The sequence below is a fragment of the Gymnogyps californianus genome, chromosome 6 (genome assembly GCF_018139145.2).
Source record: "Gymnogyps californianus isolate 813 chromosome 6, ASM1813914v2, whole genome shotgun sequence".
In the NCBI taxonomy this organism is placed as follows: Eukaryota; Metazoa; Chordata; class Aves; order Accipitriformes; family Cathartidae; genus Gymnogyps; species Gymnogyps californianus.
In genome coordinates this window covers 3,475,916-3,502,083 of record NC_059476.1, presented here as the reverse complement: position 1 = coordinate 3,502,083, position 26,168 = coordinate 3,475,916, and the positions used below count along the sequence as shown (strand labels likewise).

At 40.6% G+C, this 26,168-nt stretch overlaps 1 protein-coding gene across 2 annotated transcripts in view; it reads left to right on the top strand.

Moving 5' to 3' along the window:
* The window catches only part of DOCK1 (dedicator of cytokinesis 1), a 318,400-nt gene that overhangs the window by 5,688 nt on the left and 286,544 nt on the right, over positions 1-26,168 (top strand). For both annotated transcript variants that reach the window (XM_050899443.1, XM_050899442.1), the window contains exons 2-4: positions 17,970-18,053; positions 24,001-24,041; positions 26,095-26,150. In XM_050899443.1, the coding sequence (XP_050755400.1) occupies positions 17,970-18,053; positions 24,001-24,041; positions 26,095-26,150 (181 nt within the window). The remainder of the gene's footprint in view (positions 1-17,969; positions 18,054-24,000; positions 24,042-26,094; positions 26,151-26,168) is intronic.

Sequence of the window (26,168 nt, the reverse complement as noted above, 5' to 3'; positions counted from 1 at the left end):
CCTTTCTGCATAGGCAAAGCTTTCAGGGAAGGGGAAAGTAAACTGGATGCAACTTAAAGTTAAACCAGCATCTCCAGGAAGCCTTTGTGTCAGCTTGTAACTACAGGCGTAAGCATTGTAATAATTTTTCTTTGAAATATTTGTGTTTCTGGAGTTTGTCCAGTATTGGCTGTAGAGCACATGCAGGATATGCTTTGTCTAATCCTTTAGTAGTCCTTCAGGACTGAAATCCAATACATCTTGTTAAGTACCTGTAGATGTGTCCAACTTTAGATAAATAGCTGAAGGCTGACTTATATTAATGTATCGAAGCTCAAATGAGGAACTAGTGCTAATCCAGTTTTAAAGTATTTATTAAAGATGTCAGTCTTACCTCTCTCTTCTACTTGCTGCAAGTCTGAAACTTTCACAAAACATTCAGTGGCTGCTAATCACCGTCTCTGTGAACTATGTGGGCTGCTCTTCTTTATGGGTCTTCTTTGACAGGGAGATGGACCACTGAAAAGTTAGCGTATCTTTTGGTTTTTTTGTAAACTTCAAAACATTTTTAATTCTGTTTTCTGGCCTGTGGTAGATCCCAAGGCTATTCTGACAATAGCCGTTTTCTCAATAATGCTTTAATGAATTCCTTAATGAGTTACTGGAATACTTTTCTCCTTTAGCTTGGGGGGAAGATTGAAATCATGCACTATCTAAACCAAAAGAATGTTCGAAAAGAGATAATTCTTGTAATTCTGAAACTTTATCTACATTTTCAGGCTGTAGTTGTGAAAACATTTATATATTTATAGTATTATTTATCTTCCCATGTTTATGTAATTTGTGCGGTAAATCTGATTTCTGATGTAAAGACTTGTAACACAAGAAGCAGCAGTTGCTGAATTTCAGTTTCATCAGCAAAATATGAAATATTTTTCCGCTCCATATAGCTTTGTAACTAAACTGAAATAATTACATTGAGAACTATTATGTGTAATCATGTATCCATATACATAACAAAACAAACAGATGGATGAATAACTGAAGTAACTATTGGCCATGATACTTGAATTTTGGGTTGTTTTTTATAATATTTCTTAGCACTGCTTCTTTATTTAGAGTACTGTTTATATTATTTTAGCACAACCCTTTTTATAACATGTTTTCAGAGGTTTGTGGTGGCTGATTTTACCAAAGGATGTTGGAATAGCAAAGTGTCTTTCTGTTACCTAGTAGAAAATACCAGCAAGTAAGTGATACAGGATTTGCTGTGTAATTTATGAACACGAATGGAAGTAAAAGTGTACATAATTGGTACATATGCTTGTAGGCACTTGGTTTCTTAAGGCACTCTGTTCTGTATGTCTCTACCATTGTAGTAGCTGTGTCACTTTAATGTTTCTACTACACGAATTAATCAATATTGAGGTTGAAAACCTGCTTGAGCAGCTCCCAAGCTGAGCTAGGTGCAGGGGTTTCAGGAGTGTACTGTAGTAAAGCAGGAGTCCCTGAGGAGTCCCATGTGTGGAGGGCATCGTCGGTGGCATCATGGAGAATCGTCTTCCTCATGGATGAACCTCGTGGCTTGACGTGGTGAGTTCCTAACTGATTGCCGGCAGAGCTTCCTGGAGGCACAGCTCCTGAGCAGCTTTGAAAATGCACGTCTGACAGTGCTGGTGAGCGCTTGGGATTTGTGAGAGCGCACGAACCGTGAAGTCCCTGAGAGCCTGTTCAAGCATCCAAATACCTTTTGGAAGTCCAGCCTTAGATGTTTGTGTTTGCTCTGCCTGCCTTCTCCTTCTTCGAACAAAGCACGGAAGTACTGACATCACTCAGTTTGAAGTTGAATGTAATAAAATATGTTTAGGGAACGTAGCTGAATAGCCCGTGGGTCCCAGGAGGAGGTAACTGATGCCAAACAAAGAGTTGATGATGCTGGACCGTACTCAGACCTAACGTGCAAGGACCTTCAACTGTGCTGTGTTAGTAGAGGAGGGCTTTCCTAATTTCCATACATGGAATAAAAAAAAAAAAAAAGAATTCAGAAGAAATAAGATGGAAAACCTTGGCACTGGTGGTGCCCGTGGTCCCTGCGTAAGGCTAAAGGGAGTTGTTGGAAGGGGGCAGGGATACAGGATCATGGAAAGCTCCACTGTTACCTGTGTCTCCAGCAGCATGCCTGCCTGTATGCCTCCCAGCTGATGCCTTAGCCTTTAACATCCTCCTGATTGTGCCAGCTGGTCTGCAGGAAAAAACATTGGCACTAGGGAATGGTTCAGTGAATGTAGTTGGGTGCTTTTATTGAGGAGTTGCTTCAGTGTAGTGTGTGTATAGTAGTATCTGTAGCGAAGGCTGCGTATCAGAAATGAAGTGAAATGAAAGCAACTGGTAATGTAAAAAGTATTCCTGTAGTGGACCCCGAAACAGGAAATATCTCAATGCTCAGCCAGATGGAAGTAGCTGATGATAATTTGAGTTTCCAAGTCTGGACGCAGATGGTGAACAATTTAAAAGGACGCTTGCTTTCAAAAAATCTGCTGTGCATATGACTTCAGTGAACAAATCGTGACCCTGAAATGGCTGCGGATTATCAAGGCAGTGACTTGGAATGGCCTATAAATACTGTCCTCTAAAGGAGGGGTTGCACTGCAGTTTTAACCACTAAGTAGAGATATGGTTAAGCATGTCACTTGGGTCAGGAAAGTTATAGATAAGGGTCTATGGGAACCTTTAAACTTTTTCTTGGCTAAATATAAGGTTATTCTCCCAAAATATGAGCTTATGAATAAAAACTAACATCAAGATGGCAAGAAGTGGAGTTTTTACTTCAATTATTATTGTTTTTAAGTAATGGAAGGAGCTAAAAGAGGGTTTGTTCATCAGCTCTTATTTGACTTGTGTGGACCTGCTGTTGGTCAGTGAATGTGAAGAAGGGACCAGCTGCAGGCGTCACCAAGCCCGTGGTTATTCCCTCCTTAACTGCTACGGAGACTGTTGTAGCGTGGTGAGCTGTGAGTCTCTCTGTCCTTGCTTCTGCCTTGCAATACAGCCTGGGTTTGAAAAGCTTGCCCACTTGGTTTTATTTTTTCCTACTGCTTTGGGGTCGCACGGGAGCATGTTAACATTTTTGCTGTTTTGCATCAGACAATCTATGGCTCATTCATAGCTCAAATATATAGAAAAGAATGCTTATACTCAAGCCTATAGTATGCTCTGTCTAATATGAGGTAATGGTGATGTTGCCTGGTGTCTGGCCTCTGGACTTGGCTGCTGGATGGCCTGGTGGCTTCGGCTCTGCGTATAGCGATGTATAATGCTTTGAATCTTTTGAGCAAAATGTGATTATGATATAAAATTATCTACAATTATACATGAAAGCTTTCTTGCTACCTGGTTATTTTCCTTTTGTATGTTTTTTAATTTGTCATACGCTGCTTAATTTTTAATGATTTCTGAGCTGTTTTCTTTGTTTCTTGTATTTTGTCCTTATACACAAACGCCCACCAGTTTTCTGCAGTTATCGCATGTCATCTTGTCGTCCCTGCTGGAATTCCTTCCTTCCTACTCACCTGGCTACCCCTCTTTCGCCCTTCATGTTGATGGGAAATAGTGTTTATCTTTGGAGACTTATAACTGGGGCAAATGGGAATATATGAGCAGTGCTGTCCTCTATCCCTCCAGTAACAAACTGTAAACTCTCTTCACTCATTTGCAGTATGTGGAGGCTGAATCATTTCACTCGCAGAAGACGTGCAGTAGATACAGACCCTCATCCAGCTCCCACGGTTGTACTGTCTGACTCTTGCCTGCTGTTTTTTCTTATTGTGACTAGTAGGTGTTGGTTGTGTCTCCATCAGTCCATAGCCTTCTCGATGCTGCTTTGACCAAGAATCTTAGGTGGAGTAGACTTGAGAGACTTCCCCCCCCCCCCATCTGAGGTTGGTGTGTCCTGTGTTGTTGTGGTTTTGGGTTTGTGGGTTTTGTTTTTTTTTTTCTTCTGTGGATTGATCTCTGAAATTTCCAGTGTAAATGGTAAGTGGTGTAACTAAAACAGAGGTTTTACTGATAGTGATTTTAGTAAGTTGGTTTAAAAAAAGGTGGTTTGTGGCTTTTTTAGTTTAGTTTTGGAGGTATTTGGGCTTCCATTTCAAATCAGAGTTACTCTGTAGAAGGTATGTGTTTGGTATGGCAGTATGTAACTCTGCCTCCTTCCTTGACAGCCTGTCAGAGCAATGTCTCTAGCTGTCGACAATCTGTCTTCCACCTCTATGTCACCTTGGCCAAGTCTGTTCTGCACTTTTTTTGTGTCTCTTCTGACGCTGCTCACTAACGGTTGGGCATAAAGAAGACAACCTTTTTCTCATGGACTTCCCAGGCAATGGGCAGCAGTATGCAGAAGAGCAACTCAAAATTCCTGTAAGACTGGGACTTGCTCACAAGCACAGCAGCTGGCATTGACTCCTTTTAAAAATGAATTTAGTGACATATGACAAAGCACTGGAAGGGATTGAAGCAGTGGATAAAGATCCCTTTCCCAGAGTTTTCAGTTATTGAGCTGTTCTGATGAGAAAACAGTTGTTCTTGCTCACAAGTTAAGTGTCTGGAGATGAACAGATATTTTTGTGGCGCAGAGGTATTTCTTAGGCAGTAGTTTCCATAGTGTGTGAGTCAAATGGGACAAAACAGCAACCCCAAACTTTTGATGGAGAGCCAAATATTCTTTTGGTATTTATTATATTATGCTTTGTTATTTTTATTTGTTTGTTTTGTTCTTGAGTGTTTCATTGTAACTAAGAGTCTAAAAGGATTAAAAAAAGCATTAGACATTTATCTGGATAACAGGGACATCTGCACTTACATTAGACTGGATCGCTTTAACGCTGAGCATTACTGTCCTAACCAGCTCCCGGACTGATGAGGTACTGACAGACGAGGGAATTTTTTTAGTGCTGGCTAATACAGAATTGCCCGCTGTAAGGTCTTGGTGTGTCTCTAAAATGCTGATTATACGAACTGGACTTTGGACTCTGTTTAGTCCGATCTGGTCTCTCTCCTGCTGAATCATGCTACTGGGATGTTGATGCAGGTAGCACATGTGCAGTTCTTAATGCAATTATAACACAGCTTTCGTTAAACCAGTGCTGCATTGTAATCGTGCCTGCAACATCGATGGGGAGTTGCTCATGTAGTCAGTGTATGCTGCCCGCATAATGGGAAGAGTGTCCCACTAGCAAGGTTTTATTTGGGGGGAAAAAAAACTTCTTTGAGAAGCGAGTCTTCGAGGAGTGCCTAAAGTAGCTCGCTTCAAGCTCTGTGGGGTGGGAATTCTTAGTCCTAAAAAATAAAGCAGTGGACTGGATATAGCCAGATAAGCATATTTTAAGACTTGAGAGAATTACTCAGTTATGGTCCTGTTTACATTTTTAGAAGTTTTGTGTGGGTTCAGCTTGTGTTTGATTTTCTAGTTGAATGTATTCTTGAAATGATTTATTAACAGATTTTTATCAATAACTTTTGCTGTAAAAGAGGCCTCTGTTTATTTACTGAACTGTGATAACTGAATGATTTAACTGGTTCAGATTTGTGCTTTAAATACAGGAAGTATGGTTTGGGCTTAATGCAGCAGTTGCCGGTTTCTGCAGTTAGAGCGCACAAGGGTGAACGTGTTCTTGGCTGAACACTAGAAGAAGTTTTAATACTCTTAGGGGTTGAATATCTCAAATATTGGGATAACTGTGTAAGCTTTTACAGTGTGGGTGTGATACCGTCTATAATGCAGCATGCTGATCTGGGAGCCGTTCTTACATCAAGATACAAACTCTAAGATTAGGAGTTCATGTATTATGTTTGTATAATAGTGTCTTGATGCTTCCATAACATTTACATAAGGAGTGTAGAAAATACAAAATAGTTTTGCGGAGGGGAAATAGAATAATTGAATACCAGCTCAAGTGTTGATAAGACGGGTAGGATAGTGACAGCGTTGAGAAATGACTGAGTAAACTTAGTAAAAAGTAAAATATTGGTGAACATTAGGGAAGCGTTGGGGTCTACCATCGTGTTTCCCTTCTTACTGCATCTGCACATTACAGGCATTTCTGTTGTTACCTTTGCATGCAGCAACACAGTCCTTGCTCTTGGGACACTAATGGACCAAGAAACATTTTTAAAGTTTAAACTGTTTTTTTTTCAGAACACTGAAGGCTCCTAATCGAGAGGAGTAAGTTGGATTCCTACAGGAAAATGGCACAAATACTCTCCCCCTCCCCACCCTTTCCAACACCCCTCCGTCCTCAGCATGCAGGCTTTGGAATGGGATGAGTATGTATTAAAAATGAGCTGTTTTTCTGAACATGGGGAGTTGAATTGAGCGTACAATGCGCTAGATATCATTAGTTTGTCTTTTTTAATAGTTTTGTTTTGAGGTAGAGGTCCTGAAAGTGCTGAATGAGTTGAACAGTTGAGAAATAACCACTGTTTATTAGACTAATGGAGTATTTTTACAGTGGGTAAAACAAATGTTTTAAGGTGAAAGTGGTTGTGGAGGACACATATGCGGTCCAGTTTAGCACAAACTTGTGCTACCAGTTGGAGCTTGCCAAATACAAACATTTGAGCAAATTTAGTATCTTCTGTGTTGCTTTGGAAATCATTACACGGAAATGGTTCTCCTTAAGCTGTTATTTCCAATGATCTGCTTCTCTAGCCAGGAGCTGGCTCTTGCCTCCTCTGTTGGCTGGTGCTACCCTGGGCTGCCGGTGTTTATGTGCTGTGTGCTAATGCTTCACCTCTTTTCCGAGAATGGTTGGAATGATGCTGGGAAGATAACATGCGAAAAAGAAAGAATAGTTAAATTTTTTTTTTTTTTATAGCAACAGTTTAGCAAGTTATTGCTGGGTTAGTGGCACCTCAAACACCCTACTAGCATTAATATACGTGACCATCAGTGGCCTTTTTAAACTACATTCTCTTCAGGTGGTTATGCTTAGGAAGTAAGGTGTTACGGCCTTGAGCTATTCTGAATTAACGAGGGTGATTTTGAGGCTCGGGGGAGTAAGGGTAGTAGTTATAAGGGTCACCTTTGACGCATTTCAGTAGGCTGAGAGGTGCCCTAGCAATGGGGAACCAAATTGGTCAGTAGGACAGGACTCAACGGCTGCTGGCGGAAAGTTCTCATCTGGGAATTTCCCGCATTCGTTTGTGATAGATTATTGGGCTAGATCAACTTTAATTAGACTAGAAAAGGCTTTAGAACCATCAAATTGACTTGTGATGAAGTTAAGTGTAGTGACTATAAATTTATGTTCCTATTGCGCAAAAAGGTGTGGAGTTGCACATCTGTAAGCAGAGCTTTCGGGTGTTCCTCTGCTCTGGTTTTCCGCACTTCCCAGAAGTTTGTATATTTGATTTATGGAGGGAGTCAAATGTGATGCTGGGTCTTTAAAGAATAGTAATACTGTATCAGTTACATTTCCTTCTCCTTATTTCTTCCAGAGTGAACATAAAAATTAGTATGGGTTCAAAGGATTCCCCTTAGGTGGGAAACATGGAGTTTGTGCGGATACGAGCTCCCTCTGACAGCGCTGTAAGGAAATGCCATTGCTGGTGGAAGGGGCTGATAATGAGAGACCGACTCTCTGCAGCCTGGAGCGAGCTGGACAGTGACTCTTTGTTAAGGCTAGCTGCCGAGCCAACTCTGTCGCTCTTCTGAAAGTGGCACGAGGCATGTGATTTCTTACTGGTTTGGAGAAAAACAATTTTTCCCTGTTTTTGCAAAATGCCGCTCTTATCTTTTAATGCATTCAGTGCTGTTTGACTCGCTTCCATGGTTACGTTTTTCTATTAATTCCGGTATAAGATACAACTTCAGGAAAAACATGACGTATTTCCAATTTCTGCAACAGCCTAGCTGTTGTGGAAAAGAGAAAGTGTTGGTGGATCAAACTGCAGCTCTTAGCAGGTAATTCTTCTCTCTGACTATTATTTCTAAGAAAGCAGAACAAGTTCCTCGGGGATTATTTGACTCTGGATCTGTGCTCTTTCTCTGTAGTTCTTGCTGTTGGAGACAGCTTGAAGGACTGAGAGACAAATAAGGTGATGGCAAGTAATAATGAATTGAGTAAGATTTGATGTGTAAAAAGCCTAAAACTCCTCCTTCTCTCTTCCCCACTCCATAAGCTTTCCTGAGAAAGCAATGGACGAATTTTGATTTTTGTTTTCCCTTGTAGAAATGCTGAGGAGGAAGAACAGTAGGAAATGAAAACTTCTTCCCATCACCCCATTTTCCCCTTGCTTTAGGCTTTTAGCTCTGCATCATCAGCTCTATATTGCAGTGAATAGTGTCTTGCAGGGGCCATTTTTTTGCTAACTATTTCCGCAGTAGTGTAATAGCAGTTTTATTGTGTTGAACTTGATTTTTATAGTCATTGAAATGACTATTAAAATATAGCTGTGACATTAAGCTCACTGCTATAGAAATGCTTAGTAAAAGACACCCTCTTTGCAAAATTATGTTCGGTGCAATAGAGACCTGCTGCAACGGCAACGGAAAAGCTTGAAGAAGCAGGGGACTGATGCGTCAAGCATCTTCGGATGGAGCTAAGATGAGTGCAGTGTGGATTGTTTTTGTTGAAATCCTCATGCAGATCTAACTGGGCTTCATTCTTGCTGGCTTTTGTGTAGCAGCAGCCAAAAGGTATTTTCATAAAGGTTCTGCTTCGTGCCGTGAAGGATGAAGGTCCTGAGGAACGGGCTGTGTCCGTCATCCACGACCAGTCTTCTACCCAAGCTGTATAAGAGGTGCTGCCCCCAGCTGCTTGGGAAGCTGTATGCCCTACTTGAGCACCAAACTGGCAACTTGTGACTGGCATTGGTGCCTGTGCAGACTTTGACCATAATTTGTGCTGGTTTAGCCTGGAGCACTGGATTGGGAAGGACTTCAGGGTTTGCCTGCATTGTGCACGTGACTCTAATATAGTCCCTTTCATAAGCTGGTTTTAAGACTGAGCTTGTTGTGTTTGGGGATGTTCGCACGTGCTTTTGTGTTTGGCAGGACAGTTTTGAAGTGCACTGCTCTAATTGGGACCTTCTCCTAAGGCTGTAGTCGGTGTCGGTTGAAGTTGATGCTGTCACCTTCCCATGCTTGGCCACGTGCTGCTGCCTTTGCTGCTCTGCCGTTGCTGGTTTTCCCCGATTGCTCCGAGGTATTTATGGAGCTATTGCAGAAGAAGCGCTGAGGTTTTGAGCAAGCTGAGCTCCTTGTAACTGCTGGCTGAGGGATGAGGTGGGCGGCAGCGCTGGTGCAAGGGAAGGGGCAGGGACGTGCAGCTGGAGGCACGTCGGCCAGGAATGGGTGTGGAGCTGCAGTGCTGCCAGCTTCGGTCACTTATCTCTTGGGGAGCCTCGTCTAATGATACGGCCTGATGTTGACTCGTGACCAGTTCATACACATTTGATTCTCTGCCGGCGTTGACTGTAAGCTGAACTAGTTCCTCCTCCCCTCCAGCATTTTTTTCCTTCCTTCCTTCTCATGCCTAGCAGATACCTTGATGCATTTTATGCATAGCAATATTGAAGGTTTTGCAAATTTTGCAAAGACTTCAGGTAGAGGCTGTTTTGAATTTCAGTTAATTAAAAGCACAGAAGTCCTTTCTTCAGATACATGATGGTAAGCATAGTGCATACTCAAATGCTGTCTTTGCCTTCTTTGAGGATGTTGCCCGTAGGCCTACCATAGCAAGAGCCGAGTTATCACTTCTTAGTGTCCTCCAGTGAAATGTAGGAAATTCAAGGGAACAAAACTCACTCACTTTGTGATTCTGCATTACCAGAAGACAGATGCCAAGACATCTGCCTCTAGATAATGTTTTCTGTTTGTCCAAATCAGCATCTTGCTTTTTCTCTACAAAAGCCAGTGTTAAGAGCTCGGGGTGGTGTGATTACTTCTTGCATACAATGTGTTTCAGTTAATGGACTTTTTAATATTAAAAATTGATTTGAATTTTCTTGATTGTGCTTCTTGTTAGCTGTGCATTATGGCACATTATTAATGCTGTTATAGTCAACAATGATATCCTTTTTTTTTAACGCTGGTTTCAGCTTTATACCCTCAGTACTTAGTGGTGAAGTACTCTGAATACAGATTAAGTAGCAAGGAGGAGGGAGAAAGCTGTTAAAGAGTGAGTTGGCATCTTTATTTTTAGGGAGCTAATGAAGTATCTGGCTTAAAAGGGGGAAGAGGAAAAGCAAGAACCTGAACTTTCTTCTTGGAAATCTCGGATAGGTCCACAACTCTTTATTTATTTTTTTTAATTAGTGCAGAAAGGACAAGTGTGCATCTTGTTCTGTCCTACTTGAGCTCTGCCTGCAGGGTTCAGGAACAGCATGGTTACGCTTCTGGAAGGCAACATGACTTGAGTTTGGGGATTGCTCTGGATTTACGAAGTTTCCTCAGTTTATTAATTCGTGTTGGGTAGTGATAAGGCACCAGATGCGTTGCAAAACATATTGCTCCCCTGTGTTGCCATCTGTTATGAAACCTGACGTGTCTAGTTATGTTTATAGAGGCTTGGGTGGCCCTTTGCTCTTTCTAAGCTGTGCTGAACCAACAGTCGGTGCCCCATCTGTGCTTAGGTTCTCCTCTAAATGCAGAATTTATTCCTGTCTACATTTACTAGTTTCCTTTTCGAGCGTTTTGTGTCCTCCTTTGGAAGAGGGAAGGCAGGCTGTCATTGCAGGGATTTCAGTTTGAGGGGTGCCAGAGTCCAGATTCAGGATTCTCTCACCCTCAACAGATGTCCTGTGTAGTTCATGGAGGAGAGGCAGCGCTCCTGGGCTCGCCTGGGAATACGGTTTCCAGATGAACCAAGGTGTGTTTCAGGATTTTGCCGCTCAGGTGGAGGAAGGGGGAGAGGAATGGTCTCCCCTTTGTAAGGGAAAATGAGAATAAATCCTTACTATCTACTTAAACTTCCTAGACTTAGTCTAGTCCTGCTGGAGAGATACCTGTGATAAAAGTCACGTTCATGGATTTAATCAATAAGATGTAGTGCGTTACTGGGGAGGAGGAACCACGAGCTGTATTTCCTTCATTAGCTTGGTGGTAACTGTTCAAGTCTAAGAGTTTCTTCGGGCTTCTTCTCTCTTTAGGAAATTCATCTTTTGTGAATGTTTAGTTGACAGAATAACTAGAATATTGAGAAAGAACTGTGAACCAAGCTTGGTGAGACCAGGAATGACAAAACACAAGGTGACTTCAGTAAGGCAGGAAGACCTACCCTCGGTTAATACACACATGAAATAATTATCTTTAACGAATCTTAGGTGCAATTCCTGACTTGTACGATTCTTTTTTCTTCTGCCTTCTCCATCAGCCTCAGCTGTAAAATTGGAAACTTGTCCGACTAAGTAACAGAGGACTAACTCACTCCCTAGTACTGAAAGCAACCACATTCATTTTAGAGAAAATAGGAGGAAAACCTTCAGGTTTCTTTTACTTTTAATACCAGCGAATTTGCAAGAGACTTTGCTTTCATCTCTGCGGTTTCAGTCTGCTTTTATGGAAAAAGCACAATTATGATTTTGGGATTTTTTAAAAGACAGTGTAAAATAAAGCTGATAATGTGTTAAATGTAGTTTGCTTTCTTTTAGGAGTGTGGAACGATTAATACAGCCTTTAATGCAAAGTAATTCCAGGGAATATTACTTTGTAACATTTTTATGGTATCTTAAGATATCTCAGCTTTCATACAGTCAGAGAAAAGCTTTTTCAGTATATATTGATGTTACCTTTGTTTGCTTTTTCCTTTTCCCTCCTCTGTCACCTCTCTCTAATTCTTCTAGTGTTGCACTCCTCACTTTTCTAATGCGCGCAGATTAACGAGTGCGGTTCAGCAGAGGTGTTTGTTTTGTATTCTTTAGCAGTAAATGGGTTTTTAGTGCAATTACTGTAATGCCCTATTCATTGTTCCTTTCTTTATCAACTCCTAGAGTTGAAAAAATTGCTCTTTCTATGCCCACACTAATCCTTTGCTTTTGGCACTTCAGTACTTCTGTGTAGATGTGCTTTGTGGTTGCGGCGGGAGGAGGAGGGGAGCAGGGAGAGCCTTTACCCGGAGAGTTGCTCGGATGAAAGCACAGCTGACGAGGAAAAATCTTTGGTGGCACTGAAACCTTCTGTCCTGCGGCGTGGGAATGAGAGGTGGCTTCAGTATGGTTTTGTCACCGTGACTTTGTTCTTTGTGTTTTCTCTTTTGCCATCCTAGCTCTGCTCGTTACATCTTGGAGCTGAAACCTGGAGTTCACTGATACATTTGCTGGATGCTCTTCAGCCTTCATGTCAGCTAACTCCACTTCTACTACTAACAGACATACTAAATCCATATGATGCTGCTTTGTTCAGTGCAGATCTCAAGAGCCACAACTGTTCTTTATGCATGAGCAGCATGTCCCCTAAGATTACTGGATGCTTGCTCTGTCATGAAGAGTTTTGGTTTACCTCAGTTTTTATAAGCAGGTTAGATGCAAGACTGCACCTGAAATAGTCTGTTCAGAAGCCGGTGCAAGTGTACCCATAACATGGTTGTCAAGGAAATATGGTCGATAGGTGTGATTTTGCAAATATAATAGGCCTCCACAGCTCTAGATTAAATCAGTCATAGTTAATGATGCTTAGAACTGGAAAATAAAGCTCTTTATTTCGTTGTCCACAACGTTGAGAAAATGTTGTGGTCATTCTCTTCTGCAGGCTAACCTTGTCATTAGAAAATGTTGGTCAGATGCAGGTGTCTGGGAGGTGCATAGCTCATGCCAGAGACATCAGAGAGCAACTGCCCCCTTGATCTTCTCAAGGATCTTCTGCAGGGAGAGCAGTCCTCTTCTCCTGGAAGGAAGTTGCCTTTACAGGTGACTGCCTTGCTCATTTTAAAGCTGATTGCCATGTACTGGGCTGTATGAACCTGAGACTTCATCTGTAGTGCAGACTGTAGCCCAAGCTGAGGGACATGGCACTGGGTTGCAAGAGCCTGAGCTAACTCCTGTATTCCTTATGTGGAAAGGCAGCATGTTTGTAGCTCAGAAAGCAGCATCTTTCCTGAGCTCCAGTGACTTTGGTATGTCTTCTGCATGGTCTCTGAAGTTACCTCTATCACAGATGTATCCTTTAAGGAGAAAACGCATTGTAAATAGCGTTTTTCTAAATGATAAAGGATGAGAGTATTTGGTTGCAATAGAGAAGCTTAGCTGTGCCTCTTCAACTGAAGTTTATTAGAGAGCCAAAAAAAAAAAAAATCTGTGCATGGATGAAGAGCATCGGGATGCTGTATTAGTGTTAACCGTGAGGTTAACTACACTGGCTAGGTCTTAGTCAGAAATCTTTTGATGCTCGAGTAACCGTGCTCCTTATCTTGCTTGTGCGTTGTAGCAAAGGTTTTTCGAACTCACGAGGCTGCGTAACTCCTTTGCCAAAACAGTGAGCCTTGATTCTCAGTTCAAGCATGATGGGGAGGCCTGACGTTAGCTGGTGTAAATATTCCTAATGCTTCATTTAGCTTAGAGCCCTCCAAGCTGAAAATCTGTCATGCTGAGAACTAGATTTTCCAAATTAAGCAAAACATTTCCGTTAAAAAAAAAAAAAAAAAAAAAAAAAAAAAAAATTGGAAATTATACTTCAGGCTTTTAAATATTTTAAATGGTGACTCAGAATACAGTTGATCAGACAAAATATAAGCATACCAGTTTCATGCTTTATTTCTCCAAATTTTGTCTTTTCCTTTAATTAAAGCCTTGTTGTTTGCTCCAATCAAACATTTTATCTGTCATAACATCTTTTGATGTCACTCTACATAAAAAAAAGTACCGTGAGAGGGAATTATCTGCTAGCTTACATAGGAGTATGCAGTGTAGTTCAAGCCTTGTTTTGTAATCACAGGGGTGGAATGCGCTTTATAGTTATTTTGGTTGTTTGCTTCATGACTTCATGATCTGTCAATGCTGTGGCAAGCCAAAAATGTGATTTTTTTTTTTTTTCCTCCCTTTTTTTTTTTTTTTTTTTTTGGTAGTAGACATATTTTTCTTCCCTCCATGGCCATTGCTCCTCACTCAGTTCAGGTCGGTGGGAGCTGTCACGGGCAGTAATTACCACTTGATGGCTGTTTGTCGTCTTCTGTCAAAAGAATTGGTCATTACAGTGAAGCTCCGGTTACGTGACCCTCCTTGTTATGACAGACACCAGTTAGCACTCTTGGATATAAATTTTAATGTCTTTTATTCATAGCTGCCTTTGATCCTTAGTGTTATTCCATTTAAATGTTTGAGAAATGCTTAGCTGAAGTGTGAATTGAGTACAGGACTGTTTTTAATCTGTCATAATGCGAATTTTTCCTGACTGGGATGTCTGGTACGAGGCAGTGAGATTGATCATTGGGATCCTGAAGGTGGAAGACTCGAGTTGGGTTCATTTTTGGATGTGTTGAGCACCCATGGGTCCTCTCGACTCTAGTGACAGCTATGAGCATTGAGAAGATCTAAGTAAATACCCGAAGGATGGAGTTAGGTGTTGAACTCCAACCACACAAGTTTGGAGGAGTTAGTATTGACTGCGTAACTTTGTCTTCCCTGGTACATGCAAAAACTGAACTGAAAACATTTCTGATGAGTGTTATCGAGCAGACTGTCCTGCGTGCCGTGTATTCACCATTGTTAACATCCCTCTGCTCAGAGCAGTTTAAAATGTTAATTTTTGTTAACGTGTTTTTCACAGAACCCTCTTCTCCGGCAGAATAGCAATTATGGCTTTGAAATATTCTGCACCAGATACCTAGGAGGGAGGGTTTATCTCTCTTTAATAATGAAAAAGTTAACAAAAACATTAAAACAGGAATAGCTAGCTTGGCTTGTTTTGATGTCAATAAAACTATATTACTTTCTAAAGCCTTCATTTAAATACTGTTGATGTTAGTCTCTGTGATGCACTTGACCTTTATTCTTTTTACTGTGAAGTGTCCTCTCCTCTATTTATAACCTTACACTGTACACTATGTTTTCTTTTCCGGATTGCTTTTTCGTTTTTTTTTTTTCATTTTTGCACTCAGATATATTTATTTACTACTTAACTCTAAAGTCTGTAGTCTGTCAAGCAAGAGGAGTACCGCAGAGAAAAGGACCAAGGCAACCCGTCAGGTATTCGTTGTTGTTAGCATTGTAAGCTGGAATTCGATGAATTCAATAAATTCTGGGGAGAATAAATAGTAACTCCCGGAGGCTGAAAACGAAGTTGTGGCCATGGTTGGAGGCAGCACCAGGCACCGTGCCCCGTCCTTGTGGTGGGATTAGACCTTCTCACGTGCTCACTTGGATGTTTCCTGCTTACGTACTTGGAGCTAAACCAATTATCAAATTTGAGGTCAAGAAAGTATTTTTCTCCATTTACCAATTCTTATAGATATAATTTGTGTTATTGATCTTCTGTGTAATACAGGCTCTAGCCTGCTGCTTAGGACTGCTTGAGAATAGGAGAAATTTGGGCAGGTAAGTGAGGGTGCTTTCTGGGTCCGATCTCTCATTGCCTTTATAACTGCGGCTTTTGGCCTTTTGCTGTAGGTTTTAAGTTTGAGGGTTTTTGTGGAAGGGCTTTGTGACCTGTAATGAGCGGGGCATGTGTCGTTAATGTCCTGTGAGCTCTTTTGGTCTGAACATCTATGAAGATTTCCTGCGAGAAGAGGAGTTACATGTAACTTATCCAGGTCTTTCTGTTCCAATAATAGTATCTGAGAATCCCACTGGAGCACTTCTGACCAGTGCTACACACCAACCCTGTCCCTGGAAACTAATGTAGGAAGAAAAGCAAGTGGTTATCTGAGGGGTGGTAGAAAGTTTTGAGGTAACTATCATATTCCAAAAATATTTCCACTCCCCGAAGAGTTAGACAAATAGTAAGAATTTCTGATTCTCGGATATTTTTAAAAAGCTGTCCTTTGACACTGCATTCTGGAAGCTGTCACTGTGAACAGGAGGTCTGTGCTTAAAGAAGCACAGCCCTTTACGTACCGGAAAGGTGAAGACGAGAAGTACGTAGCGCCTCATGGTGAAGGAGGAAGGCTACTTTTGCCATTTCATTAGTTGTTAAGAATAGTGTATAAAACGCCTTTAAACTTGGTAACCTCATTGGAGGGAGTAACTGCAGTTGCGGAACCGTGCAGAAACTTTTGTGGGTCCACCTTGACTCCAGTTCATTAACTTCAGTCTTGTGAAATATTGGAGTCGCTGCCTTCCGTCACGAGGACCCTACTTGGTATTGGAAGGTTTTGTTTCTTACAGAGAGTTTGCTCCATATGAAACGTAAAAATCTAGCTTTAGGAGTCATAACTGTTCTGTTTTTCAGATTATTAATTTTTTTTTTTTCCCCCAACCAAACGTAGTTTGCGGTGTTATTTGTAGATAAATTTTGGGGCATTGCTAATCTCGGTGCTCAGAATTTTCAGATTTTCTTTTGGGAAGGGTAGGGAGGAGTGGTCTTTGAATTACTTTTTTTTTGGTTGTAGTTTATTATCTTCTGAAGATGGCTGTTCTCAAAAATTTTGCTTTCTTATCAGCCAGTTCTTTAAAAACCAACCCCCCCCCCCGTGGTTTCTATTTATTGGTTATGATGTAGTTTCATTGGTGAGTGGGGTAATGCATCTTTTCCATTCGAATTATCTCTGGTAGTATATACCTGGCTACTGTTTTTTTCAAAGCAAACCAATTTTTGTTCTCTCCGAAGTTACTCCCTGTCCAGGAGTGAAGTCTGGTCGAGCGCGGGCAGCCTGCGGGTCGGTGGCCGTGAGGCAGGAGCTGCTTGCAGCGCTTGCTTCCAGCATTCATTTTTTCCACTTGACTTAATCGCCGGCTGAAGGTGTTCATCCGGTGCTCCTTCGAGGAAGATGAATGTGGGTGGGCATGGGTGGAGGCTGAGCACTGGTCTGCGGGGGCAGTGATGAGCAGACTTTCCTCCAAGGGTTGAGCTGGTACTCATGACCTACAACGAACTCACTGTTCGAATATATACAGCTGCCAGGTTTGCTATGTAGGTGCATCTAAACAAATCTGGGAGTTTTCTCTCAGTCCAGAATCCTTTCTGCTCTGCTTCAGATCTCCAGTATTGACGCTAGCTGTGTGTAACGTGAGGGTCCTTCAGATCTCTCGCATGTTGTGCCTCTTGCTGCTTATACCAGATGGTAGGACTCCAGGCTTTTTCTTAATTCAGCACTGGAAAGGGAAATGGTTTTCACTTTATTGTCACTTCTCACCCTGCTTGTGACTGGAGCCACTCAGAAATATTTGTGAAAACAAATGCATGTGGTGAATTTGCAGGTTGTGGTGGGGCAGGTTGTGGATGCTGTCAGGGCTTGCTAATGAGTAAAGTATGATAACTTGATTATAATACTATAAAATGGGGGGTAGGACTAGTCTCTCCCATGAGTATAGTGGCACTCCCATGCAGTTACCTCTGGCACTCAGAAATTCTGAAATGATGTTGTTTTTAAATAAAGTCTGCATGTAATAAATTAATGAAGTGACTGAGAAATCATTCTTTAATATTAGTGGTGGTAATTTGAATTTTCTAAAGACGCTTCGTAGGTTTTCTGTGTGAACTGACAGTGGAAGACAGTGCAGTTCATTAAAGAACTGCATAAAATTGACACAAACTGCTGGAAGACAGGCAAGTACAACCAAAAAATTAATTGAATATATTGTTATGAAGAAGCAAAGCATTATAAATGGAGTGAGGGACTATCTTTAGAAAGTGGACTTCTGGCTTTTTGAGATTTGTTGCAAGGGGAAATATTAATGGATTAAAGGACTTGGCCGAATTTTTACAAATTTTTATTACAAAATCCTTTACAAAAAGGTTGAGAATGGCAACAATGAGTAATAAAAACAAATATGTGGAGAAACAAAAATCCTGGAAGTTATGTTTTTTTGCTTGTGCTAACAGCAGTGTTTCCTCTGTCCAGCTCTCTACAACTACGACGCGAGGGGACCAGATGAACTTTCCTTACAAATAGGCGATACCGTGCACATATTAGAAACATATGAAGGTAAGCTGGCAAAAGTTGCATTTAAAAACATCATTTTTGCACTTGCATTACTTTTCTGTTTGTGACCTTATCTTCTGGTGTTATCAGGTGATGAATTACTTTCTTGCTAAAGGACAAAACATGTTATTTCTAATGAACACAGAATTAACCAATGCTAGATGTGAATGAAGACGCATGTGGTCGATACCCAGTGAATAGCCATTTCCTTTTCTATGGAAGATGGATGTTTGCACGGCTTTATTTGTATGGATTAATTGTAGCATCTACCCTATGTTAGAGAAATGATAGATGCTTTTTGGATACCCTTGGGTAATGCAAAAGAGCCTGCTGCTAAAAGAAGTTTAATCTGAATTTGAAAGTCACCTGGGTTCTAAATTATTTATGTCTCTCTTATAAGACGGGTACATGTGTTACAGTGCCGTGGACTGATTTCAGATTTTTCAGATGCTTTGCTTGTTTTGATATGAAGCTGTAGAAGCATTACCTGTACCAAAATCTTTCCTCCTTGATCCATGTAAAAGGGAATTTGAATGCTGAGTTTGATAATCAACAGAATGTGCAAATTGTCATAACACTTTTCAGCTCTTGCTTGATCCAGTGCTGAGCCAAGCAAAATACAACTCTTACGTTATATCCTTGACTTGAAATTTTATGGTATGCTGCAGTTTGGAAAGGTGTAAGTAACATACAACTGAACTGTGTTTGCTTAAAATATTGTAACACTTTTTGTCTTGTGGAAATGTGATTTACTTTAATATATTGATTTAATTTATTTGTTTCTCTAGACATTGATCTTTTGGTACATCTGTGTGATAAATTTGTTTCAGATATTGGCTTAATAGGATTTTTTTATTGTTATATTTACTGAAACAAACAATGCTATTTCAACAAAAGTAACAAGCTCTACTCATCACTGTGCAAATTAATTTTCTCATTGTTCCTAGGCTGGCATTTTCTTACAGAGTTCAGCTTGCCGCTGCAATGCCAAGTTTGACTCTAAGCAAAGTAATCTTTCCGTTATCTGACGTTACATGCTTTAGTAAAAATCTAATAATGCAAAGATTTTAAATGCAAATTGAATGATTTAAATAGCGTGCAGCTTTGTACTTTTATATATAAATAGATTTATTTAATGAATGTGGGAGAAACTCTGAATCCTGAATAGGGTATGTGAAACCATATCAAATGATGGCTGCTGCCAACTAAGTGGGACAGTGGAGATGACTCGCTTTTCCCCTAGACTTGAATAACACAGACCTTCACACTCTCATGGTTGTTAGGCTTCAAGCACATGGGATGAGTTCATGTTAAAAGAAATGCAAATACGTTAATGTTCTTCCAGACATTTTATACAATGATTACTCATTATGTACCTGCTGTGATGGGAAATGAGATGCCATAGTTCTTATCTCTTGTTCACAGAGCTGCCATTATTAGGTAGTTACTTGAGCTTTTTGATCTCCGAGTTCCTCTGTACAAAATTTGTGTAGATTGTGCCCCAGGAGGTTTCGTACCATATGCGCTAACGTCCAGATGTGCGCCTGGGAATGTCCCGGCCGTCGGTCCTGCCTGTGTCAGGGCTGTGTTAGGCTGCGGTGGGATGGGTCAATCTGAAGAAAAGCCCCCTAATGATATGAGCATGGGACAGAAAAGTCGTTTGAGGAGTTAGTAATGCCTTTTTGCTGAGGATCTGTGATTCTGCTTCTCAAAGATCTACTCCTTTTCCCTGTATCTAAGATTGTGGGGAAAAAATTGGCTTCTTTCATTGGTATCTGCTGTATTATGCATTCTGCTCTTGGCATCCTACTGTGCAATTGTTACTATTTTGAAATAGTTTTCTGCAATAATTCTTAAGTTAGGAGTAGTTTTGAAGACTTGTATGTGTCCATGGGCTTTGAAGTGGTAGATTGTAGTTGGGTTTGGTTTTTTTTTTTCCCTAAGAATCTGCTTTGTTGTCAAGAAAAGCTTATGGTAAATCCTCTCTCAGTTGGTCGTCTCTCTGCAGACGAAAGAGGCTGAGAAGTTGGGAGGGCTCTGTCTCATATGTGTAGTCTAGAAGACCTGTTTTAAGGACAGGCAGGTTTCTATAGGATATCATGTTGCTACTGTGTACTGGAATGGATTGCTAAGATGGACTTTGCTTATGTGTTTAAAATATTATTTATTTTTTTACCTAGATGTAGAACTTATTTTGGAATTTGTTTTTATTACTAAAACATTTTAATCTTTTAAATTTCAATCAAAGAAAAATTTTTTCTCTGAGATGCAGTGTCCTGAAAAAGTTTGTACAAATAACTCAATATGCAGATCCTGTAAAGTTGCAGGCTTGTTGAAACCAGCCTATATTTTTATAAGAGTTATGAGATTGGAAATGAATGTGCACATTTCACTGTTAAATCTTAAAGTTTCTGTTCTTCCAGGAACCAAAGCAAAGATGAAGCTACTTTCTAGAGTAATTGATGTTGAAAGTCAAATTAATATTTTTCTTGCAGGTAGAATTGCAGACAATTTTATTTTTCAGTTAGAAAACTTCCTCTCACTTCTTCTAATGTGAGCCTTACAGGAAAAGCCAGGCAGCAAAGCCATGTGACTTCATAAATATCCTTCATCTTGCAGGAGAGAAGGATTGCATTTTGTAGCAGGTATCCCAAAAGAAGTATTTGCCACATTCTGAATTAGTACGTGCCAGATCTTTATTGTCTTAATTTGGTTTCTTTACATTATTTGGTGGAATGGGAAAACAGAACATATGATCAGTAATGTGGCTTATTAAGGTGAATAGCTATTAAATATAACAGTTAGTAAGCCTCAAAAGCAAGCTTGCATGTTTGAAAAGTAGTTAACTTCTACTGCTGCTGTGGGAAGGGAGTTTGGGTTCCCAAATAAGTATTTTCAAATAAGTTATTCCTGATACTGTGGGAAAACTTAGTTGTTGGTTGCAGGTGTGGGTCTTTTGTTTTGTGTTTTTGGTTTTTTTTTTTTTTTTTTTTAAATGCAGCAAATACCTTATCTGGGTAACTGTAATAAATAGATGTATCGTTCAAGAGAAACAACAGCAATTTTTTGAGTGTCTTTTGAAGCTTTAACAGAGACACAAGTATTTCATTGGTTCCTTTTCTTAGTTAGGCGTTTACGTGGGTGCATATTTCCAGCCATTATATCCCATAATATTTGTTAAGGGCGAGGCTAGAAATGCTGTAACACATCAATAAGCCACTTAAAAGCCCTGGTCACTTCAGAAAAATATTTCTGGCATCAACCTGTTTTCCTCTTGCTGGCATTTTGTCTGAAGCCAAATTGGCCATGAATTAGAGTGAGGAGGATCTGGAGTTCTGTGCTGTGTGCTCCAGGGAAGTGTTTGACATCAGGTGTTTGTTCTCTCTGCCCTCAGGCTTTGGGTTTTTCATTTCTTTTTTTTTTCCATGATCTCCAAAACTGCTGAGGTTACAAAATCAAGAACTAAGATGAGGCAGGGCCACAACATAAGTTGATAGGTGCATTAGGATACCTTCTTAATGTCATTAACAAGCACACGTGCTCACGCATCCCTCTACCCCTTGCTTTTTTAGTGTGGAGGACTAAATATTGCTCACCTAAAGCAGTGGCTATATTATACTTGTTTTCCCTTGTCCAGTGTCTGACAACAAACCGCATTTATTGTGCGATGAAGAAAAATCACGATTTTGTGACCTTAATTTAGTTAATTCATGTTTGTGAGGGAGTTGGTTGTTTTTGTAGTGCCTGTCTGTACGTGGAGGAGAGCTGCCCTCATCTTACAGATGGGGAACTAAGAAACTGAATAGTCCTTATGTTTTGGGTGGTTGATTAGATATGACTTCATGTATTTAAATGACATTGCCCTTACACGTGCATGTTCATGGCAAGACTCAGTGCCTCCAGTTGATTCAGTGAGAGTTAGCGCGCTCTGAAAATTGGGCTCCCCACTGCATAGCTACAGGCTAGATACCTAGCAAGAACTTCATTTAGGTGGTGGCTGCCCGTGAAGAGCCTGGTTGGACTTGCCTGGCTGCACTGGGACCTCTCCAATGAGCAGGAGTGCAACCAGTTCTCCAAGGCAGATTTCGGCTACTTTCTTATCTGCAGTCTCTTGTAGCTCTTACTGCTTGCTGCAAAAGCTTCAGAAAGCAGAGGTTCGGCAGTGAGGAGCTTTCTCTGCGACGCGGCTTTTTAATCTGCAGGTGCAGTGCGATGTCCTGAGTCAGACAGCACAGAAGGTAGGATGGGAGAAGCGAGGTGGCAGAGAGAATATGATTGTATGTTCTTTAGTTTGTACACTGCGTTTGATCAGAGTTACGGTGCTTATCAGTTTAGACTCCAGAACTTCAAAATGTTGGTTTATCCTATAAAACTGAGGGAATTGAGTTCTTTAATAGGATTGAAATCTGTGCGTGTTTGTGCACAGATTTCAGCCAGTGGAGTAAGTGCTAGCAGAAATGCTTTGCCTCCTTTGCACCCGAGCCAGAAACTGCGCGTGGTCGTTTCAGCAACAGTTTTTGTTGATATTCCTCTGAAAGCAATGGAAATGAGAGATGTGAGGCCATTGCAGCCTCTGTAGGCAAGTGAACTGTGGTGGTTGTAGACACCAGATTAAAGAAGATAGCACTAACCATCCCCAAGTGATCACGGAGGATAGGCTTCTGATGCGGTGTGAAGATGATGAGTCATTTTACCTTTTGCTACCAGAGAGCAGACTGAAAAATCTTGTGTGCTTGAGACTTTAGTTTGTATTTCTAGTCCCAGAGTGTAGATAATTAATTCATCAGCATGTGTTGTCTTCCTTGAACTTTCTTCTCCCCTAGTTGTTATCAGGAGTGGGACTGAAGTTTGTTTTTTGTTTTGTTTTTTTTTTTCCCATGTCTGCTTTGTGATCCCCGCCATCCTCACCCCTGTTGATCTCTGGAGAGGGATGTTTTGCTGTACAAAACCCCTGTTTGCAGGACTAGAGGGGGTGGTATTGCACCCAGGCTCAGTCTTCCAAAAGCTGCGGAGGACAACTCTGGTCACCTGGGGGGTTCCTGGGGGTGCCGAGCAGGAAGGAGCGAGCGAGCCATGGCACGGACAAACTGAAATACAAAATAGCCCCAGTGCAAGCATACAAGCAAGCTAGCGCTGAATTGGGGGCAATATGCACGGAAGATCTCATCTGCTTTCTTTGGCACAGTGTTTTCCATGAGGCAAAACGACTGTAGTTTCTAGAGTTTTGTTTTTGCTTTGGTTCTCTGGTCGCACTGAAGTGGGATGTCTGGAGAATCGCTAGAAGCTGTAATGGTGATTGCTTGCAGATGTGTCGTGAACTGGGGGCACAATAAATAAGACAGATTTCCAGGCATGGCCACCTGCCTAGGAGCATGGCACAGGCTGAAAAATCATGCGGCATCGGGGCTGCTGCAGGGTGGGTGTTTGCTGCCTTGTGCTGAATTAGGGCTGTAGGGCTCCTTGCTTTTATATTTTGATGTGTGAATCGTAAATCCCAAGTATTCTTGTTTTCTGCTGAGATGACAAATGGCTGATCTACATTTGGAAACTTGCATTTTGGAACTTAAATAAATAGGTTTTAAAATCAAACTAGTCAAACAGTACATTTTTGTAAAGTTAATGCTCTTAAATTGGTTTTGTTTATGTTGGTAAATTAGTGTTTAATTGTCATTCATTAATTTAATTACATCATGTAAAATGCCATCTCTGTCATGTAGTCTTCTCCATCAGTTTGATCATCATCACTCTCATTTTTATAGCTTTGAAGAAGACTTGTTTTAGCCAGGATATTAATCGTGTAGCGAATTTAAATTCAGATGGGGTGTGCGTGTGCATGTTGGCGGGGGTGAAGCATGATCAGAAACACATTAAGGTGCTGTTGAGCTGAGAAGGAGCAGCTGATAGGTGACATAATGAACTTTTTAATGCTTTTTCCCTTTTTCCCTCCTAGGTTGGTACAGAGGTTACACACTACGAAAAAAATCCAAGAAGGTAAGTGTTGCCAGAGCGGAGTGCTCATTTTTCTCTTGGACAGAGATGTATTATGGCATTGGATGTGTTGTTATAAAGGAGATCTCACGCATGTATTACAGTACTGCATGGGAGCGATTCACCATGTGCCACTGATCTCTAATAACTGCTGGTGTGTAATCTCAGCCTCTGGTAAATGTGAATTTTTCAAGTTAACTGAAACTTACTTTAGCAAGGCCTAAAAGCTGAGGTGTGTATCTATTTTTTGCAATTTAAGGGTGTATGTATGTACAGTCACTATAGATGGCTTGATGTGCATCAGCTTGTTTTCTGCAGTAACTGGTGTACCAGAGCCTTTGCCTCAGTAAAAAGTTCAGAACTTTATGTTCTAGTTGGTCTCTTTAGATGGTGACACTTTGCTTCGCTGTCTGTTAAATAATATATTACTCGTAAAACGCAATTGTATCTTGGAAAGTGATACAGAGATCTACATTGTGATTTTCAGTCATTCTCTGCAAGAGGGGGAGTAATCTTCTTCAGTGTAATTTTGCCTAGTTGTTAGGCTTTCAGTGTGCATAAAGGGTTGCTGTTAATAGCAGCCTTTCCGAAATAAAAAGAAAGGAAACGGCACAAATACTGGTTGTAACATTGTGTTTTATTTTTTGAGCTTTTTACTTTATAGTAGTAATTAACCAGAATTAAACGACTTCTGGTTTTACTTCTCTTTTCACTTAAAGTAAAACACTTAAAATGTAATGTTTGCCTACAGAGGTGCATTTTGAGTTGCGTCTGCATGTCTAAAAGTACAGAGCTGAGTTGTGTGGTTCGTCCCACCCATTTCCTAACCAAGCCTGTTCTATGTTTTTTCTATTCTATTTTGATATTTTCTTTTTTTTGGAAATACACTAAATTTCTTACGAACAGTATTTCATGAACATGCCTTGTACAGCCTAAGAAGCAATTACACATTGTTCTTGGCTTAAATTAATTCCATGTGGGTCCACAATTCCATTGTCTGACTGCTGCTAAATATAGTGTTTTATTTTGTTTTTTTTAACTGGGACGAAAAGACACCCTCGCACCTCCTACCCCTCCAGTCTCTATAGCTTTCTAAGAATTTCTTTTTTTGCATTCCCAGATGATAAGAAAACTGAACTACTACCTCGAAGGGTGAGGTGGAGGAACTTACTTTCTCAGCTTGACTTGAATTATTTTTTAATATGACCTTACACTATTTTGAAAATATTATTGTATTTCTGGAATCTCGAGATTTTAGAACATTTGTCAGAAAAGCAGTACTGGTCTTTCACAGTACTGTCTGTTGAAGAGGTTTTTGGCTTGTAGCACTAACGATAGGTTGGTGGTGGAAGATACTACATTATATATAGTCTGTGTACTATGGGTTGCGATGCAGGATGCCTGTGTTCTGTGTGTGCACGTGCCTGTTTATTTCACAGCAAGGCAGCCTTGTATACTGCCTGTTCTCCCGCAGTGTTTATTTTAACTGGAAGCACTGGAGAAAACACTTTGGAAACAGAAGCAACATCTTATAGCAGGGTAGGAACACTTGGTTAGATGTGAGGAAAAGCAAGCAGTGGACCTGAATTACGGGCAAAATGTCATTTTGGAGTAGACCTATTTAAAATCATGCATTTCATGCTTTCAAAAGCAAATCTGTTATAATTTGTGTCTGTATATAATCATCCAGGGATGTGGAGAATCGTGGCAAACTGTACCTTGAACTGGGGGAGGAAACACGCCTTTGTAGGGCCATTTGTGACAGCATATCACTGCTATTTTCTTTGATATTGTGAAGATAAGTTTAAAAACACTGAGTCTGTATTTGCTAAGGTTACAATAACACCTTCTTGAAAGGACATGCCATACAAAATGTAAATGTACGTTAAAAAGAAAACAAAACACCACAACACAACTATTCTGATGCTTAAGAGGATGTGAATGGCTCTGGAGATCCGGCAACGTGTCTTGGCGTATTTTTAGGTAATAGATAAAATGTTATATGCAACTGGTTATTTAAAACACTTTTTTTTTTTCCTCTCCATCCCTCTCAAAGGGCATATTTCCTGCCTCATACATACATCTTAAGGAAGCAATAGTTGAAGGCAAAGGGTAAGTTTGATTTGAAAA